At 46.0% G+C, this 19,373-nt stretch overlaps 1 protein-coding gene across 4 annotated transcripts in view; it reads left to right on the top strand.

Moving 5' to 3' along the window:
- Positions 1–19,373, top strand: part of PLAAT3 (phospholipase A and acyltransferase 3) — a 31,016-nt gene continuing 11,643 nt past the window's right edge. The window contains exons 1-4 of one of the 4 annotated variants that reach the window (XM_028118033.2): positions 1–141; positions 594–671; positions 7,174–7,215; positions 18,667–18,769. In XM_028118033.2, the coding sequence (XP_027973834.1) occupies positions 657–671; positions 7,174–7,215; positions 18,667–18,769 (160 nt within the window). In that variant the 5' untranslated portion in view covers positions 1–141; positions 594–656. Of the gene's footprint in view, positions 142–272; positions 376–593; positions 672–7,173; positions 7,216–18,666; positions 18,770–19,373 lie in introns of those variants that run through there. The other 3 variants (XM_028118034.2, XM_028118035.2, XM_028118036.2) reach the window with 3 other exon arrangements.

The raw sequence follows: 19,373 nt of genomic DNA on the forward strand, positions 1-19,373 counted from the left end.
CCCTGTCGCCTGGCTGGGAGCTCTGCGAGGCTCTCATTTGTCAGCTGCGCGGGGAGGAGCCGGGTGACCTTACGCTGGCTGGAGCCTCTGCGGCCATTAAACCCGGTCTCTTGGCTGCGCCCTGCCTCCCAAGTTCGAGAGGTAGGTGGAGCGGTCCTTTCCCGAACTTAAGGAAGGGTGAAGTGCTTGGGGTGGCTCTCCAGGTCCCGGATGGTCGAGTGGGAGACGGAGAAGTTGGGGGGAGGCGGGCGTAAACAAGTTAGGGGGCAGCCCGCCAGCAGCCGCGCCCCTGGCACCCGCGGGCGGGGAGCACCACCATGAGCAGGAGACACTGATCGTCCTTTCCCGGCTGCGCCGCCGCCTCTCAGGTGTCGGGTGAGCCTTCCCTGACCCTTCAAGGGATTCATGAGTTCACGGCCAAGTTCAGGGGCAGGGAAGGGGTAGCGAGGACCTCGAAGAGTGAGCTGGTGGCCCTGGGAAGAGTCAGAGGAGAACCGCGCAAGGTCTCCTTGCTAGAAGCCACGGTACCCTGGGGTTCGGGGAACGCTGTTCCCTATTAATGTCATAATGAATCCCTGCTCCCCCTGCCTCAGGGCTTTACGCAGCAGATACACCGAACTCCAGCCTGAAATTGAGGGTCCACAGGACGAGAAAAGATGCGCGCGTCCATCGTAAGTGTGGGGCCGGTGTGGGCTGGGGTGGGGGCTGTGTTTTAGTGGGGACTCATTGTCCGGGAGCCTGAGTTATTACTGGAGAGTGAGGATCCTGGAGGATGTGGGACCACACCTCCTGCAGCTGGTGGGCATCAGGTGTCCGATGTGGGTTAGCCTGCTCCTGGTCCACCTGTCTCAGTACTCACTCTTGTGTGGGTACCTGCCTGAAATTAATGCCAGGGCAGGCAGGACCTACAGGAGGAGGGAGGCAGCAAGGGGCGACTTGCTCCCCGAGGGCCCTGCCCTGCGTCCCCCAGTCAGACCAGAACATCCCAGCCTGGCTCCTGGGGCCAGATGTCTGGGGCTGGACCTGCTGCCCCAGCCCCTGCTTGGGTCTGACCTTTTCTCTGGGCTTTTTTTGTCTCCACTGACTCGCCCCATGACCAGCCCTAACAGCGATTTCTAAGCTTTCACTTTTACTTTTTCTAGTCTGTGATGTGGTTCAGAAATCATAAAGGGGCTTAGCAAATGCTTCCTTTCAACCTAGCAGAACCTGCAACAGAGAGATTCAGGGCACCGGCTGCTGATGTAGACCCGCCTGGGGTTGTGTTCCTACACAGCACTTGGTTGGGGCACAAGCCTGCAGGGTGCTGTTCTGAGCACTTCCTGTCTGAAATCCACTCCGTTCCCCAGAATGAAGATTATAGGACTTAATACATGGGAAGTGCTCAGAGTAGTGCTTCCCACACATAGTAAGTGCTCAACTGCAATTCACTCTTACTATTATTTCAATCCACAAAAAGATGCCACAGGGACTGGCATCAGGCAAGCAGGACCCTGGCATATATGATGCCTCGAGTGGTCATTTTAAACATCCCTCTCCTTTATCTGACAACACTGTTTTCAATAATAATCATGAAATGGATAGTAATAATATCCGGAAAAGAAACAGTGAAAATTTTCTTTTATTGAGGTTTGTATATGAAATCATGCCAGTGCAAAAGGAAAAAAAAAAAAAGAAAGAAAAGAAAAAGAAGGTAAATGTTATGGAGAAAAATAGGAAAAAGTAATGGATTAGGAGTTTTTAATTCGGGGCACCTGGCTGGCTCAGTGAGCGGAGTCTGTGACTCTTGATCTCAGGGATGTGGGTTTGAGCCCCATGTTGTAGAGATTGCTTAAAAATCTTTTTAAAAAAGTTTTTAATTGCATGAATGTAGTTTTGAAAGAAAGCTTACTCTTGCATGTAGGTTGGTCATAGTCACGAATAATAGCAACATGACAGTTTCTGTTTTGGAACTTTTACTTCTGGAAAGTTGTCCGTGACTTTGTCAAGATTGATCTTTGCATATTCATGTTTTGTATTCAGCTGAGCTCCATTTGTCCATCCGTCTTTGTTCACAGCTGACTGAAGAGTGCTTTTTATTAATTTTAATTTCAAAAGCTCCTCTACATGAGACCACAGATATACAACTAGGGAAAGTCTTAAACATTAGGAGAGTTTTGTCATAGATTCATAAAAATCACATTTCAGAATAAATTCCAGAAATTGCAATACTGTGTCTTAAAAAAAAATCAATCTAGTGCCTTTTAAATATCTCCACATGTGAAACATTTTCACTAAAACATCATCACCAGAAAATTATAAGTTTTTATCTTATTTGGTGAAATTCGCCCAAGTTTTCCTTCTTCTGAAAAAATCAGAGAAAATGGTTGAGTGAAAGTGGGCACTGATATTTATTTATTCCATTGCTTTAGAATGAGTCTAGTTCTCGGTGATAGGGAGGCCACTTCTCTTTTAGTTACTCTGGCATGGGGAGAGCTGACTCTTCTGTCTTCTATGTTGAAACACAGGAAAATGTAGGACCTTGAGAGTCAGCATATGAACCGTGCCCCGTGTGAGCTCGAACCCCTCTGAGCTACTTGGACTTTCTGTTGGAACGGTAGCTAAGTCTGTATCCACAGACTATAGAACTGGGTGTTCTCTGATCGAACTTCCATGTAGAAGACAGTTTTATTTTGTTTTTTTTTAAGACACAGCGAGAGAGGGAACACAAGCAGGGGGAGTGGGAGAGGGAGAAGCAGACTCCCCACTGAGCAGGGAGTTCGATGCGGGGCTCCATCCCAGGACCCTGAGATCATGACCTGACCTGACGCTTACCCGACTGAGACACCCAGGCACCCCAAGGTGTGTTCTTATTGTTTTAAAAATTTCTATGGACAACTTATTCCTTTTTTTTTTTTTAAAGATTTTATTTATTTATTTGACAGAGAGAGTGAAAGAGTACAACAAGGGGGAGCAGCAGAGGCAGAGGAAGAAGCAGGCCCCCTTCTAAGCAAGGAGCCTGATGTGGGACTCGATCGCAGGACCCTGGGATCATGACCTGAGCCGAAGGCAGATGGTTAACCATCTGAGCCACCCAGGAGCCCCAGACAACTTATTCCTATTTGCATCCAAGGAATACAGCTCCCACCTCCCCACTCTTTTGAGTGTGTGGCTGCCTGCCTTTTAGAGTTTGGCAAATGTCATTTCTTATTAGAGCAGCTGCGTGGACCTCCCTGGGATGGAGAGCCTGCCTGTCTACTGTCCAGCCCATGTTTCTCTGAGTCCTTTATTTTTATTTAAATTCAATTAATTAACATAATGTATTATTAGTTTGAGAGGTAGAGGTCAGTGATTCATCAGTTGTGTATAACACCTAGTGCTTATTACACCACATGCCCTCCTTAATGCCCATCACCCCGTGACCCCATTCCCCCACCCAGCTCCCCTCCAGCAACCCTGTTTGTTTCCTGAGATTGAGTCTCTTCATCTTGTTTTATTTTTTCCTCTCTTCCCCTGTGATTCTGTATCTTGTTTCTCAAATTCCTCATATCAGTGAGACCATATGATAATTGTCTTTCTCTAATTGACTTATTTAGTTTAGCATAATACCCTCTAGTTCCATCCACGTTGTTGTAAATGGCAAGATTTCATTTTTTTTTTGATGGCTGCATAATATTCCGTTGTATACGTATCCCACATTTTTTATCCATTCATCTGTTGATGGACATCTGGGCTCTTTTCATAGTTTGGCTATTGTGGACATTGCTGCGATAAACATCGGGGTGCAGGAGCCCCTTCACTACCTTTGTGTCTTTGGGGTAAATACCCAGTAGTGCAATTGCTGGGTCGTAGTAGGGTAGCTCTATTTTCAACTTTTTGAGGAACCTCCATACTGTTTTCCAGAGTGGCCGCACCAGCTCACATTCCCACCAACAGTGTACGAGGGCTCCCCTTTTCTCTGAGCCCTTTAGTCAAGCCTGTGACTACTGGTCAGTGCCAGAGCTGACCATTCTCTCCTCTTCATGTTCCACATTTGCTTAGAACAAGCGGGCCAGGAGCCTTTGCCTCTCCTTCTCCAGCCTTGCCGTCCTTAAATCTGTGGCTAGCTGCTGGGGAAGTGAATATCCAGAGTGAAACTGAGGCTCCAGAATATCGGTACTGAACTGGACCCTTGGGTTCTCTAAACAATAGAAATCAGTAAGAGGCCAACCAGGAGCTCCAGGCAAGGCTTTACTGGGGTTTGTGCTCAAGCACAAGGGAGGCAGTACAAGGAAAGAATCCCCTGACTCCCCGGAGGAGAGGTCAGGGAGGGTTTTTTAAAAGAAACGTAGGTGGGGAAAGGGTGCGGTGGAAGCACATAGTGGAGGATTTATTCACACCTGTGCACTTAAAGGTCATGCTTCTTCCTGCGTCCCATGTCTAATCAGCATGTTAAGTCCCCATGCCCTGGGCCTGATTTTTGAGTATTATAATGAGAAGTCAAGTCTGTGAGAGTTCAGTCCTGGGATCTGCCCACCTTGGTGCAGACTGGTTTGGTCCGGTCTTGGCCAGTCTTTGTAGTAAACATACTCCCTTCAGTAAGCGCCTTCCCTCTGAATTCCTGCAAGGTGGGCTCCTCAAGAGGCACAGATTTTTAGCTTTTTTTTTTTTTTTCCCCGTACGAAGGCCCCCAAGGAGTTCTGGATTTCACAGTCAGGGTTGAAGGGACGTGAGTCCAGTCCCTGCTCTGTCTCAATATGAAGACGTTGATGGGCCTACTCTGATCTCTGACTCTGGACTCCCTTGTGACAACTTTGTGAGCCTCTCAGTTTGCCTGATATTCCGACAGATCTCTGCAGTGTTTGTTAAGGTGCTAAGGGGAAGGGACGAGAAGAGGACCTTCTCAAGTAGCAGAGCTCCAGGCCCTGCAGGGAGTCATCCACATTCCAGAGGGGTCCTATCGGGGCTGGGCTTCAGAAGGAAGCAGTGCATCCTTGGAGGCTGCAAACCTCTGGTGAGAACACTATGTGCCAGGCTGGTTGCTGGGTGTGGCTGGTGGGCTGGGCATGGAGCCTGGTCACTGTTCCCATGGGCTCAGCTCAACAATTATAGTCCCCTGAGGGCGCCTGGGTGGCTCAGCGTTTACACGTCTGCCTTCGGCTCAGGTCATGATCCCAGGGTGCTAGGATTGAACCCCACATCGGGCTCCCCGCTCGGCGGGAGGCTTGCTTCTCCCTCTCCCTCTCCCCCTGCTTGTGTTCCCTCTCTCGCTGTGTCTCTCTCTGTCAAATAAATAAATAAAATCTTAAAAAAAAATTATACTACCCGAGAAAATCGGGCGTGGCCCGTGGAAGCAGCAGCAACACTGTTTGCTGGAGTGTCCTCTTGAGGGATCGGTAGGACTTTGCCAGTGAATAGCCAAGGGCATTTCTGGCCTAGAGAAGCATGACGTAGAGGCAAAGCTCACCCTGCGGGTTGTTACCGGAAGTCAGGACTTTCGTGTGAACTTCTGGGTATAGTGGAAAGAATTTGGCCCTTGGATTCAGGAAGACCTACAGTGGAATCCTGGCCCAGCTTCTTGGGGAGCTCTGAGAACTTGGGCAAATTACTTCCCATCTCTGCGCTGTTTCCCGACTTGTAAAAAACAGGGCAGCTGTGAAGAATTCCAGATAACTCGTGTGCACGGCGGTGGCCGTGGTGGTTTCCAGATGAGTTGGGAGGCAGTCCTGATTCATGTGGAGTGAGGCTGGACTCATACATCGCACCAGCCTCGGGCCTGGAGGTCAGGAACCTGGGAGGCCCCATAAGTTTTGCCTCCTTTTTCTAGGCTACTTTTGGGGCCACAGGGGCTGGACCTGCTACCCACTGGAGCTGCCCCTGTTCCTCTCCCAGCAACTGGCAAGGGAAGAGGCGATACATAAGCCCAGTCCCTCCTCTACCTTCTCTCTGGGGCTGAGGCTGGGGGGTGTGGGCAATCAGACCTCTGGTCATACTTCCTTCATGTACCCAGCCCGGGGCACAGGGTCTCAACCCTCTCCCAGGTACTTTGTTTTACAGCTTTTGTCCCATGATCGCATTTATTCCTCACATAGACTCTGCTGGATGGATCTGCATGGCCCCATTGTACCAGAGAAGCTCAGAGAGGTTCAGGGACTCCTGAAGGTCACACAGCAGTAGAGCAGAGAGGGGCTGAATCTTGGGTGGACATGGGCTGTGCTTCTGAAAACGCAGCCTTGGATAGACAGGATTGATGCCCAGACCCTCACAGGTTTCTTCTCTTCCTCGAACCTTGGTACTGAACTCCCAGCTCTTTGCTGGAAAGTCCCCTCTTGGCATCCACACTGGACCTTCGGTCCTTGTAATTTTCCAGGAGTTTCCCCAGAGCATCAGGAAGGAAGGGGCTGAGACTGGAATTTCCACACTCCCCACAGCATGTGGTTTTGGGAACAAGGAGAACCTGCTCTCAGGCTGGGTTTCACAATCTCCATGGCATCTCCGGCTGGTCCTGGAACTGAGAACTTCCCAAACCAAACATACTGAAAACACACCCAAGGACAGTGGCAGCAAAAACTGCCGTGTACAGAAGTCTTCCTTTGTGCCAGGTGGTATTTGCTGAGTGTTTTGTAGGTATTAACCTATTTGTTCCTCAGGACAACCCCATGAGTTATTCCATTTTACAGCTGGGGAAACCGAGGCTGGGAGAAGTTGGGTAACTTGTCCAAGACTGTCCAGTTAGGAAGTAGCAGAGCCCAAATTTGAACCGAGGCTGTCTGGCTCTGGAGCCCCAAAATTGTAGTCAGTATGCTTTTTTCTGAAAACGAAAGCCATCTGGATTTAGACATGCTCATGAGTCATGCTCAGTAGCCTACTGAGCATGTATTTTTTTGTACATCTGAAATATTTCATTAAAAAAAAAAACAAAATTGCAAAGCTCTGACCGATGAGGCTAAATGGGGCCGGATGTGTGTGAGTTGGAGCACTTCCATAGTGGCCTTGAATTAAAGAAAAAGATGCTTTTTTAAAACATCTATTTTATTTATTTTTATAAAGTAGGCTCCCCTCACAACATGGGGCTCGAACTCACGACCCCAGAGTCGCACACTCCACTGACTGAGCCAGCCAGGCGCCCCGAGAAACACATTCTTTTTGTTTTGTTTCACCGCTTGGGTTGAAAATTCTTCCGCAAATGCTGTTGCTGCGCTCTCTGGTCCTGTCCAGTGCCCACAGCTGAGGATCTCAAACTGGATCGGAGCCGCAGGGGTGAGTGTGGATGACTATGTAGGGGCTGCAGACGGAGTTGTCTGCTGGAGGGCTTGGCTGTCTCCTTTCTCCCTGCGGTGGGGAAGAGGCTGGGGCTGCAGCTGCCCCATTGCCACTTTCAAGCTGACTCTGCGTAAGCGACCTCATCTCCCTTAGCCTCAGTTTCCCCGCCTGCAAAATGATGTATGTCTGCTCATCTCAGCCTGACGTTCAAGGTCACGGCTCTCTCCCCTCAGATACTCTCTCCTCTGGTTCTCACTCTGGGCTGCACCGTAGAACCACCTGGAAGCTTTAAAAAAAATGCTCCCACGGGCACCGGGAGATCCCCTCACAGCTGTGCTTCTGCTTCAGTCTGCCCCGCACCCCGGCTTCCCTGTCTCCATCATCCCCCTTAAGGCCCCTCCCTCCTCATCACCTTCTCTAATTGCCGGAGGATGTGAGGGTTGAGTATAGGATTCAGATTTGAATTCTATCTATAGCACATACACGGTCCCTCTCGCCTTTCAGGACTTCAACCAAAATCTCAGGTGCTGCCTTTTCTATCATTTGCGGCTCCTCTCCCCCTCCTCCCTTACGCCCATTCAGCCGGACTTTGGTGTCCAACTCTGGTTGGAGCTGCACTCACAAAGGCCACCAGTGACCCTCACCCTAGAGCGCACTCCTGACCTCCAGAAGCCCGTTTTCAGCTGCCTCCCTGGCCTCTCCACTTGGCTCCCTGGAGCCCGGTTCACCCCAGCGCCCCAAGCAGGAGCACCCACTCCTCCCTAGCCTGCTCTGTCTGCAGCCTGCTCATCCTGCCTCCCACTTGCTCTGGCCAGAAACCCTGGGGTGATCTTTGACTCCACTTTCCTTCACGCCCCACCTCATTCCATCAGCAAATCCTGTGGGTTTGACCTTCATAGAAATCCAGAACCTATTACTTGTCATCCTCACTGCCCTGCCTCGTCTGAGACAGACAGGATTGATGATAGGCATCATCCACACCACTCTCCATCCTGCATCCTCTCCTCCTTCGCCGCCCCCCCCCCACTCCAGCCACACTGGCCTCTGGGCTGCTCCTCAAACACGCTCCCACCTGGGGCCATTGCTCAGGCTGTTCCCTCTGCCTGGGTGTTCCAGATCTCTGCAGGGCCCACTGTCTGCCTTCCCCAACCCCTCATTTAATATTGCAGTCTCTGTCCCCACCCTGCCCCTCCAGATCCTTTAACACCGCTCTACATTTTCTTTCTTTTTTGTTTTTATTTGGTATCTCTTCCAATGTTCTGGATGATTTGCTTATTTACTAAGGCTTAAAATAAACTAAAAAAATTTCTGTCTCTCTCCCTGGTACTGAGCAAAAGCTCATGAAGGCAGGGATCTTTATTTTGATCATAGACACAGTGCAGGTGCCTAGGTTGGTGCCTGGCATCTAGCTCTGTGAGCATCTGTTGGGTGAAGGAGCAAATGAATGAGTTCCTTGACCCTCCCAGGCAGAGGTGGGCATCTCCAAGGTGAAGGGATTCTCAAGGGGTGGCCACTTACACCACTGCCCTAGGGCGGGGCAGAGTATTTGTTAAAAGTGTACGGTGATTCTGCAAGCAGCAAGCAAGCCCCTCTCCTCTAATTTGTGCGCAGGCTTGTGTCCGAGAACCACAGCTGGGGATAAAGGTTGCAGGCTCGGAGTCAGGAACCCAGTGGATTCTAGAGCAGAGTTAGAGCACATCGCACACCATTATTGCCGTTGTCATTGTCCTGGACTCCCTCTGCTTTTCCCAGAACGCCGGTCATTAAACTCTTCTTTTTAACTCAAAAGATACTCGGCTGGTGGAATGAGCAGATGGGCATATTTGTGATAAAGCAAATGCAGTAACCTAAGAGTAGCATCTAAGTGGTTGGGTATACAGATATTCACTAAACAACGCATTTAGTTTTGAATGCTTGAGACTTTAAATTGTATGTTTGAAAATGTTTCTTAATAAACTGTCGGGAAGCATGCTATGAACTTAAAAACACTCATTGCGGGAAAGCTGGAAAATACAGATAAAGAGAAGGAAGCAAAATAATTCCCGTAACCATCCCTTAGCCCCAGCACCCAGAGAGATTCTCTGTGAAGAAGTTGGTGTATATCTTTCTAGTCTTTTTGTCATGTGTATTTATTTTGTTACAGAGTAGTAATGGTATAGATTACCCCAAATTGAACACACTGATGTTTGTCAGGTTTTGTGTGTGTGTGTGTGTGTGTGTGTGTGTGTGTGTGTGATTCTAAAATGAATATACGTATATTTAAACATTTTCGAGAGTGCCTGGGTGGCTCAGTTGGTTAAGCGACTGCCTTAGGCTCAGGTCATGATCATGGAGTCCTGAGATCAAGTCCCGCATCAGACTCCCTGCTCAGCGGAAAGTCTGCTTCTCTCTCTGCTGCTCCCCCTGCTTGTGTGTGCGTGCTCTCTCTTTCTGACAAATAAATAAAATCTTTAAAAAAAAAATAAACATTTTGGAAAACTAGAAAAAAATTAAAAAGAAAATTAATACCCCAGATGTCACCAACTGGTAATAAACAGTTTACATTTTGGTGTATTTCCACAGCTTTTCTTTATGTGTTTTCTTTTTTAAACAAGTTTAAAAAATATACTGTTTTGTATAAAGCTTTTTCATTAACCATTATGTAATGGGCATTTATTGTCATTAAGTATTCTTTTAAAATAAAACTTTAAAACATAACATATAGTATCCTAGTATATAAATATGGCAAGAATAAAATAATCTTTTTACATAGGATTTTTAGGTATCAATGTTTTGCCATTGGATGTCACTTTTTGATGGACAACTTTTGTGGGCATTTCAGATTATTTCCTTAAGATCTGGTCTATAAATAGAAATTGGGTCAAAGAGTATGAATATTTTTAAGGTTAGTGAGACAAATTGCCAAATTGCCTTTCAGAAAAGTTATACTGATTTTTATTCGCATCAGCAATGAATGATGGTATGTGTTTATCTTTTCTTATATTTAATATTGGTATTTTAATTTCCCCCAAAACCAGTTTTTAATTTGCATTTACTTGATTACTAGTGAGGTAGAATATGTTTACTTATATTAGTGGTAATATATATTTCTCCTTTTTAAATTACTTATCATGCCCTTTGTCTACCTTTTTCTATTTTGATATTTACATCTTTTTTATTGGTTTGTAAAAACTCTTTATATATTAAAGATATTGACTGTTTTTCCGTCATTTTCTTCCAGCTGATCATGGTAGTTTGTGGTGTTTTATTTTGTTTTTTTCCAGTGCATAGAATGTCTGGCTCATTTGGCTATAAGTAACAAGCAACCCACTTAAGCTAGCTCAAGTAAAGAAATTTTAGTTTTAGTTTTAAACGTTTAGTTTTAGTTTAAGGACACATGTGGAGGTTCATAGGATGAGACCTGCTTGCCTTCTTCAGGTCCAGCTGGCTGAGGTGGGAGGCGTTGGTCACAGGGTATGAAATATGGTGCCTGCCTAGGCAACTGGGACTGCAGGCAATCGTTTTCCCTTAAAAGGGAGCATGAACATAACAGGCAATGATAGAAACTGCTAATCATAAGACCTTTAACATTTTTTAAATTGTAAAACCTTTTACCCTTTTTCTTTGTGGCTTTTTCTTTGGCTTTTATCCTTTGAGTGTCTTTATTCTAAGATCTGATATATATGCATCTATATTATTTTAAAATTTATTTATGGTTTTAGTCAACAAAACAAAGAGGCAACCCACGGAATGGGAGAAGATATTTGCTAATGACACTACAGACAAAGGGCTGGTATCCAAGATCTATAAAGAACTTATCAAACTCAACACCCAAAAAACAAATAATCAAGTCAAAAAATGGGCAGAAGACATGAACAGACACTTCTCCAAAGAAGTAATACGAATGTCTAACAGACACATGAAAAAATGTTCATCATCATTAGCCATCAGGGAAATTCAAATCAAAACCACATTGAGATACCACCTTACACCAGTTGGAATGGCAAAAATGGACAAGGCAAGAAACAGCAAATATTGGAGAGGTTGTGGAGAAAGGGGAACCCTCTTGCACTCTTGGTGGGAATGCAAGTTGGTACAGCTACTGTGTAAAACAGTATGGAGGTTCCTCAGAAAATTAAAAATAGAGCTACCCTATGACCCAGCAATTGCACTCCTGGGTATTTACCTCAAAGACACAGATGTAGTGAAAAGAAGGGCCGTATGCTCCCCAATGTCCATAGCAGCAATGTCCACAATAGTGAAACTGTGGAAGGAGCCAAGATGCCCTTCAACAGATGAATGGATAAAGAAGATGTGGTCCATACATACAATGGAATATTACTCAGCCATCGGAAAGGATGAATACCCAACTTTTACATCAACATGGATGGGACTGGAGGGGATTATGCTAAGTGAAATAAGTCAAGCAGAGAAAGTCAATTATCATATATATGGTTTCACTTATTTGTAGAACATAAGGAACAGCATGGAGGACATCAGGAGAAGGAAGGGAAAAATGAAAGGGGTGGAATCGGGGGGAGACGAACCATGAGAGACGATGGACTCTGAGAAACAAACTGAGGGTTTCAGAGGGGAGGGGGGTGGGGGATGGGTTCGCCTGGTGATGGGGATTAAGGAGGGCATGTACTGCATGGAGCACTGGGTGTTACACGCCAACAATGAATCATGGAACACTACATCAAAAACTAATGATGTACTGTATGGTGACATAACATAAAAAAAGAAAAAAAAGAAAATTTATTTATGGTTTTATATATATATATATATATATATATATAAATGTTACTGGTTTTTAAGCATCATTAACATGGTCATATTTACAGGTTCCAGGTGGGAAATGGTTTCAAGAGGTTTTGGTGACAGATAATATACACCTTTTCCAATTAAAAAACTTCAAGCTTGGGGCGCCTGGGTGGCTTAATCGGTAAAGCAACTGGCTCTTGGTTTCGGCTTAGGTCATGATCTCAGGATCTTGAGATTGAGCCCCGTGTCAGGCTCTGCGCTCAGCAAGGAGTCTGCTTGAGATTCTCTTTCTCTCTCCCTCTGCCCCTCTCCCCCAGCCCCATGCTCTCTCTCACTCTCACTTTAAAATAAATAAATAAATCCTTAAAAGTATTTTAAAAAAATAAACAAGATAAAAAACTTCAAGCTCATCAACACGAGGGACGTTTTTTCTCCATCTAAAAATCTTAAAAAATTTTTATTATAGAAGTAACTCATATTAGTAAAAAAAAAGAAATAAGATAAAATGTAAAAGTCTGAATCCCAAACCCCCACTGTATATAATATACAACAAGTTTGGTGTATTTTCCTCAGATCATGCATAGTGTATAGTACATTTTGCTTATAAATGTATAAAAAATGTATTTTATTTTATTTTAATTTTTTAAAATGTATTTTAAGCAAAAACGGGATAGTAATGTTTTTCAACGTGCTTTTTTCAACCAGTTCCACGTCTGCTCACATAAATCCACCTTGTTTTCTCTAATGGCTCTATGTATATATGTACATATGGATGCAGGATAATTTATTTAATTGGTTCTTATAAATGGTTATTTAGGTTGTTTATCTGATAATTTTGGAGGCCAGAAATTGTTCCTCAGTTTGCTTGCTAAGGAAAATGGTTGTTATGCAGTTCTTTGTAACCCTGCTTTTGTGGAAAGGATAAAGGCCTTTTGTTCTGAAATCCCATGGGCACAGAGTCTCAGCTTTGCCATTGTTAGTGCCTGCGTTCCAAGTTGCGTAGTTGAGGCCTGGTTACTGTGCACGCTGGGGATCCCCTGAGCCCTGACCTGGAGAGGGAACTCTCTTCCTGGAGCCTCCTGCTGGCCCCCTTCTTCCTAGAGGAAGAACCACCTGGCAATGAATCCCTGGGACTGTGGATCAAGCTGAGTAAGGGAGGCATCACAGTCCATCTTTTTATAGCAGGACCTGGCAAGCTTTTTCTGTAAAGGGCCAGATAGTGGAAGATTTTAGGGTTTGCAGGTCACACGGTCTCCATTACAACTCCTCAACTCATCTGCTGTAGAGAGAAAGCAGCCCAGCACAAGATGTAAATGAATGGGGTGTGGCCGTGTGCCAGTAAAGCTTTGTGGACGCTGAAGTTTGAATTTCATAAAATTTCATGTGTCACAGATCATCCTTCCTCTTTTGATTTCCCCCAACCATTTTCAAAATGTAAAAACCGTTCTTAGCTTGCATACAAAAATAAGCAGAGGCACCAATTTGGCTCCTGGGCTGTAGTTCTCATACTTCTAATTTTATAACCTGGTTCCTTGAGTTCTTCACTTTGATTCAGCTGAGTTGGCTCATGTGTATCATTAAGTTATTGTTTCTCTAGTTGGATTTTATGATAGAGGGTGATGTCATTCATATTCTCAGTTCATGACACCCTGTCCTCACTGATTCCTACAAGACCTCCTCTCTTACGGGTTTTTGTTTTTGTTTTTTGTTTTTGGTTCCTCTGTATCATCATGCCTTCCTCCATCTTCCCAGCGGCCAGCATCCTGATGTGTTTAATGTGTGTTCTTTAGTCCATATGCTTCTGTTCTTGTTCTTGTTGGTTTTTTAAAATGATGTTTTCAGGTATGGTTCTTATAAGATGTGTATCATTGGTTTGCGTGTGTGTATCTTTAATTGATATAAGTGGTGTTGCATTGCAGAGCTCATTCTCATTTTTCCACTTAGCTCCGTCTCTAAAAGATTATCCCTGTTGCCATGTGAAAATCGAGTCCTTGCACTAGTTAGAAACTCGTGGGCAGATCATCTCCCCAGATGAGTCTACCACCTTTCACTTCATTTTTTAAAAAATTTTATTTATTCATTTGAAAGAGACAGAGAGAGAGAGCACGAGCAGCGGGGGAGAAGCAGCAGGAGGGGCAGAGACAGACTCCCTGCTGAGCTGGAAGCCAAACGTTGGCTGGATCCCAGGACCTGGAGATCATGACCTGAGCCGAAGGCAGACGCTTAACAGCTGAGCCGCCCAGGTGCCCCGATATGAGGAATTTTTAATCTCAGGAAACAAACTGAGGGTTGCTGGAGTGGAGGGGGGTGGGAGGGATGGGGTGGCTGGGTGATAGACATTGGGGAGGGTATGTGCTATGGTGAGCACTGTGAATTGTAAGACTGATGAATCACAGACCTGTACCTCTGAAACAATACATTATATGTTAAAAAAAAAGATAATAAGAAGGGAAAAATGAAGGGGGGGACATCAGAGGGGGAGATGAACCATGAGAGACTGTGGACTGTGAGAAACAAACTGAGGGTTCTAGAGGGGCGGGTGTGGGGGGAAGGGTTAGCCTGGTGATGGGTATTAAGGAGGGCACGTATTACATGGAGCACTGGGTGTTATACGCAAACAGTGTATCATGGAACACTACATCAAAAAAAAAAAGTAAAAAAAAAACCTTTTCCTTTCAAACAATAGATATCCATTAAGATAAAAAAAATTTTAAGGGCGACTGGGTGGCTCAGTCGTTAAGTGTCTGCCTTGGGCTCAGGTCATGATCCCAGGGTCCTGGGATCGAGCCCCACATCGGGCTCCCCGCTGAGCGGGGAGCCTGCTTCTCCCTCTCGCCCTGCTTTTGCTCTCACTCTCTCGCTCTCAAATATTTTTAAAGATTTTATTTATTTATTTGAGAGCGAGAGCGAGAGCGAGAGAGAGAGAGAGAGAGAGAGTGCATGAGCAGTGGGAAGAGAGACAGAGGGAGAGAGAGAAGCAGGCTCCTTGCCGAGCAGGGAGTCTCACGGCAGTGACAGGGTAGATCCCAAGACCCTGAGATCATGACCCGACTTGAAGGCAGACACTTAACCGACTGAGCCACCCAGGCGCCCCAAAATTAAAAAAAATTTAAATAGATTAAAAAAATGTTGTGTTTAAAAAAACTGAGGTCTAAAATTCCTTTTAGTGTTCTTTTCTAAAACATAATTTAATTTTTTAAAAAGTTTATATTTGTTTTAGCAGTCTCTACACCCAGCATGGGGCTTGAACTCATGACCCTGAAATCAAGAGTCAGTCACTCCACCGACTGAGCCAGCCAGGCACCCCGTTAGTGTTTGTTCCTATGAGTTTTCATCAACACATACAATTGCATAACTCACCACCGTCAGACACAGAACAGTAGGGAAAGTTTAGTTGCCTCCCAATTCCCTCCTGCCCCTTTGTTGTCAGCCCCCCTCCTCACTCCCAGCCCCTGGCAATCACTGATCACTTTCTGTCCTACAGTGATGCCTTTTCTGGGATGGGACATGAATGGATTACTATAATTGCGTTGCTTTTTGGGTATGACTTCTACTCAGTAACATGCATTCGCTGCTCCATTATCTTGTGGGGTTTATGGTGATAAGGTTTGAATTTCTTTGTAGATATTTTTGTCATCTTTTCAGGCATCTTTCTTTTTTTAAATTTAATTAAAAAATTTTTTATTGTTATGTTAATCACCATACATTACATCATTAGTTTTTGATGTAGTGTTCCATGATTCATTGTTTGTGCATAACAGCCAGTGCTCCACGCAGAATGTGCCCTCTTTAATACCCATCACCAGGCTAACCCATCCCCCTACCCCCTTCCCCTCCAGAACCCTCAGTTTGTTTTTCAGAGTCCTAATTTAATTTTTTTTAAACATTTTTTTTTTTAAGATTTTATTTGACAGAGAGAGACACAGCGAGAGAGGGAACACAAGCAGGGGCAAAGGGAGAGGAAGAAGCAGGCTTCCTGCTGCTCAGGGAGCCCCAAGCGGGGCTCAATCCCAGGACCCTGGGACCATGACCTGAGCCGAAGGGAGACGCTTAACGACTGAGCCACCCAGGCGCCCCTTCAGGCATCTTTCTATGTGTAGGCCACCTTTCCTTGCTATTGGTCTGGAACACAGTGAGCTCCTCGGGTCTGTGTACCCACTGACTGCTCATTACTTGACATCGTATTACTGATATTCACACGGTCTCCTGTTTAATCGGTAGCCTTCCCGAGGGCTGGATCCCTGCCCCATCTTTATGTCCTTGCTTATTCATGGAAAACGCCCCCTCCCCGCCCCCCCCAAGTTAAATTCCCTTTTGGGGGATTTCTCAAGGCCTCCTAATTCTTACCAAACAATATATATTTTTTTCTTTTATTCTGGAAAACAAGTGGGATTCATAAATTGCAACCATTGTCCACTGTTCTGAAATAGGTTCTCAGTAAGGTCTGGGTGCCTTCTTTTTGGCAGACTAAAAATGCATAAGAGAACATGATTTATCCATAACATTTTTGTGAAAAGATATTTTTCCTGCCATATGTAATATGTATTTGCAGTTTTAATGTTTGTATAAATAGAAATGAACTACCATTGACCTTGCTTCATAGGCCTCCTGGAGTTTGTGATTGGCTCTTCCTAATGTCCTTTGTTTTTATCCCAAGGGAGGCCACGCAGGGGTGAGTCCTCCCCATCGCCTCCTTGATGGAATCTCTCAGTCAGGTCCACGGGGCTTGGCAGTGGGATGTGGGCAAATCCCTACAGGTCTGCCCATGAGAGGCACAGGTCAGAGCCCCCTCCCTAGAGTCTTCACTCCCTGAAGACTCAGCCAAAGGACAGAGGGGATCCTTCTCTAGGTGCTCTAAAGGGTTAGTTTCCTCGCTCATTAAAAAGAGATTTAAGATTGGCTTGGACCAGAGAAGCTTGTCACCCCTGATTCTGGTCCAATGCCCCCGTCCCCAGCACTTAGCACAGTGTTTGGTGTCGGCGCAGCAATGCTGAATGGAAGTGATCTTGAACCTCTTGAAGTTTTCTCCAGCTCTGCTCCACTCTCCCTGTTCCCCAGCAGGGTAGGGCTCTGACCCCCTTCCCCCCACTTCCCCGCACACACATAGACACTCACCCCTACGCACACTCCTTGTGAGGCAATAAGAAATACAGTTTTTTTATTATGTTATGTTAGTCATCATACATTACATCATTAGTTTTTGGTGCAGTGTTCCATGATTCATTGTTTGTGTATAACACCCAGTGCTCCATGCTGAACGTGCCCTCCTTAATACCCATCACCAGGCTAACCCATCCCCCCTCCCCTCTAGAACCCTGTTTGTTTTTCAGAGTCCATAGTCTCTCATGGTTCGTCTCCCCCTCCGATTTCCCCCCCTTCATTCTTCCCCTCCTGCTATCTTCTTTTCCTTTTTTTTTTTTTTTAACATATAATGTATAATTTGTTTCAGAGGTACAGGTCTGTGATTCAACAGTCTTGCACAATTCACAGCGCTCACCATAGCACATACCCTCCCCGATGTCTATCACCCAGCCGCCCCATCCCTCCCACCCCCCACCACTCCAGCACCCCTCAGTTTGTTTCCTGAGATTAAGAATTCCTCATAGCAGTGAGGTCATATGATGCATGTCTTTCTCTGATTGACTTATTTCGCTCAGCATAATTATGCTGAAGAAATACAGTTTTCGTCTTTGTTCCCAATTCCCTGCACTGGGCTTCTACAACCCTTGTAAGGTCCTGAGTGATGGGAGAGACGAGTCTTTTGTTATTCATCATAAGCCCCTTTCATCCCCACCTGAGTTTATGCTAATGAGGTGATGAGGAACCCACCTGATTAGAGGGCTGGAAATTTCAGCCCCGCCTCCAACCTCCTGGGCGGGGAGAGAGGCTGGAGGGTGAGTTAATCATTAGGACCAATGATTTAATCGGTCCTGCCTGTGGAAGGGAACCTCGGTAAAAACTGAAAGGGGTTGGGGAGCTTCTGGGCAGAACACACGGAGGTGCTGGGACACTGGCCTCTGGAGAGGGCGTGGCAGCTCTGCCTCTCCCCCGCTGGTCTGCCATCTGGCTGTTCCTGAGTTGAATTCTTTATAACAAACTGGTAATCTAATAAGTAAACTGTTTTCCTGAGTTCTGTGAGCCATTCTAGCAAATTATAGAACCTGAGGAGGGGGTTGTGGAAACCCCCAATTTATAGCTAGTGGAGTCAGAAGCACAGGGAACAATCTGAACGTGTGGCTGGCCGCTGGGGGTGAATTTTGGGGGGGCAGTCTGGTGGGACTGAGCCCTTCACCCCTGGGGTCTGCGTTAGCTCCAGGCAGTTAGTGTCAGAATTGAGATAAACTGCAGGATACCCAGTCCATTTCCACTAAGGACTGGATTGCTTGGTGTGGAAAAACCACATGTCTGGTGTCAGAAGTGTAGGTGTGAGTATAGTTTACAGGAGAAAGAATTTTCCTTTATTCACATACTCACACTTACACATACACACATACACACACAGCCACTCATCATCAGGATGAGCAGCCAGGAGGACATTATGGCCAGAGACTTGCCAATTCTTGGTCAGGCCCTAGGCCAGGTTGGGGAATGTCTGGGAGACACCCTCCCAGTTTGACAGCCTTTGGCAAGGGACCCCAGCCTCTGCCACCTGGTTCCAAGGTCTCACTTGCACCACCTCTAACAGCCTTGTTCTTGGTTTTGCAGCCAGAGCCCAAAGTTGGAGACCTGATTGAGATTTTCCGCCCTTTCTACAGACACTGGGCCATCTACGTTGGCGATGGATACGTGGTCCACCTGGCCCCCCCAAGTAAGGGCGCCGAGGGCCTCTGCTGTGCTGGGGCTGGGAGGAGAGGGAGATGGGGCAGCTGTGAGTGACAGGGGAGCCCAGCTCTCTCATTGATCCCTGACCGGTGGTTGGTTCCTCAGGCAGGTTGGTGTGGGGCAATGGTCTTCAAACTCTACTCCTTGGAACCCTAGGGGTTCCCTACAGGGGTTGAGGTGGGCTTCCAAGGGGATGGCTCTGTTTTTATGGTTTTAAATACTGTGGGTGTTTATAAAACACATTCACCTCTTCAATGTAAAACTCCCTGAGAGAGCATGGGCTTTGGGGCAGCAGGCTTGGTGACGAATCTAGTTTCTACTCTCTAGTCTTGGTTTCCATTATCTGTAAAACTGAGGCTAAGAGTGCTGCATTAGGAGGATCGTTGTGAGACTTCCCCCATCCCTTTTCTGAAACTTGTTACTTAAACTGAGGTATAACATAAATATGGTAAAGTGCACAACTGTAGTAAAGTGTATAGTCAGGGAATTAAAAAAAAAGTCTCCATGTGACAGTGACCCACATCAAGATCTAGAACATTTCCACCACTCTGCCAGGCCCCCTCAGGTCTCTTCAGCCTCCTCTCCTCTTC

The sequence above is a fragment of the Eumetopias jubatus genome, unplaced genomic scaffold, assembly GCF_037043125.1.
Source record: "Eumetopias jubatus isolate StellerSeaLion01/CBP00866 unplaced genomic scaffold, mEumJub1_p1.0 scaffold_13, whole genome shotgun sequence".
In the NCBI taxonomy this organism is placed as follows: Eukaryota; Metazoa; Chordata; class Mammalia; order Carnivora; family Otariidae; genus Eumetopias; species Eumetopias jubatus.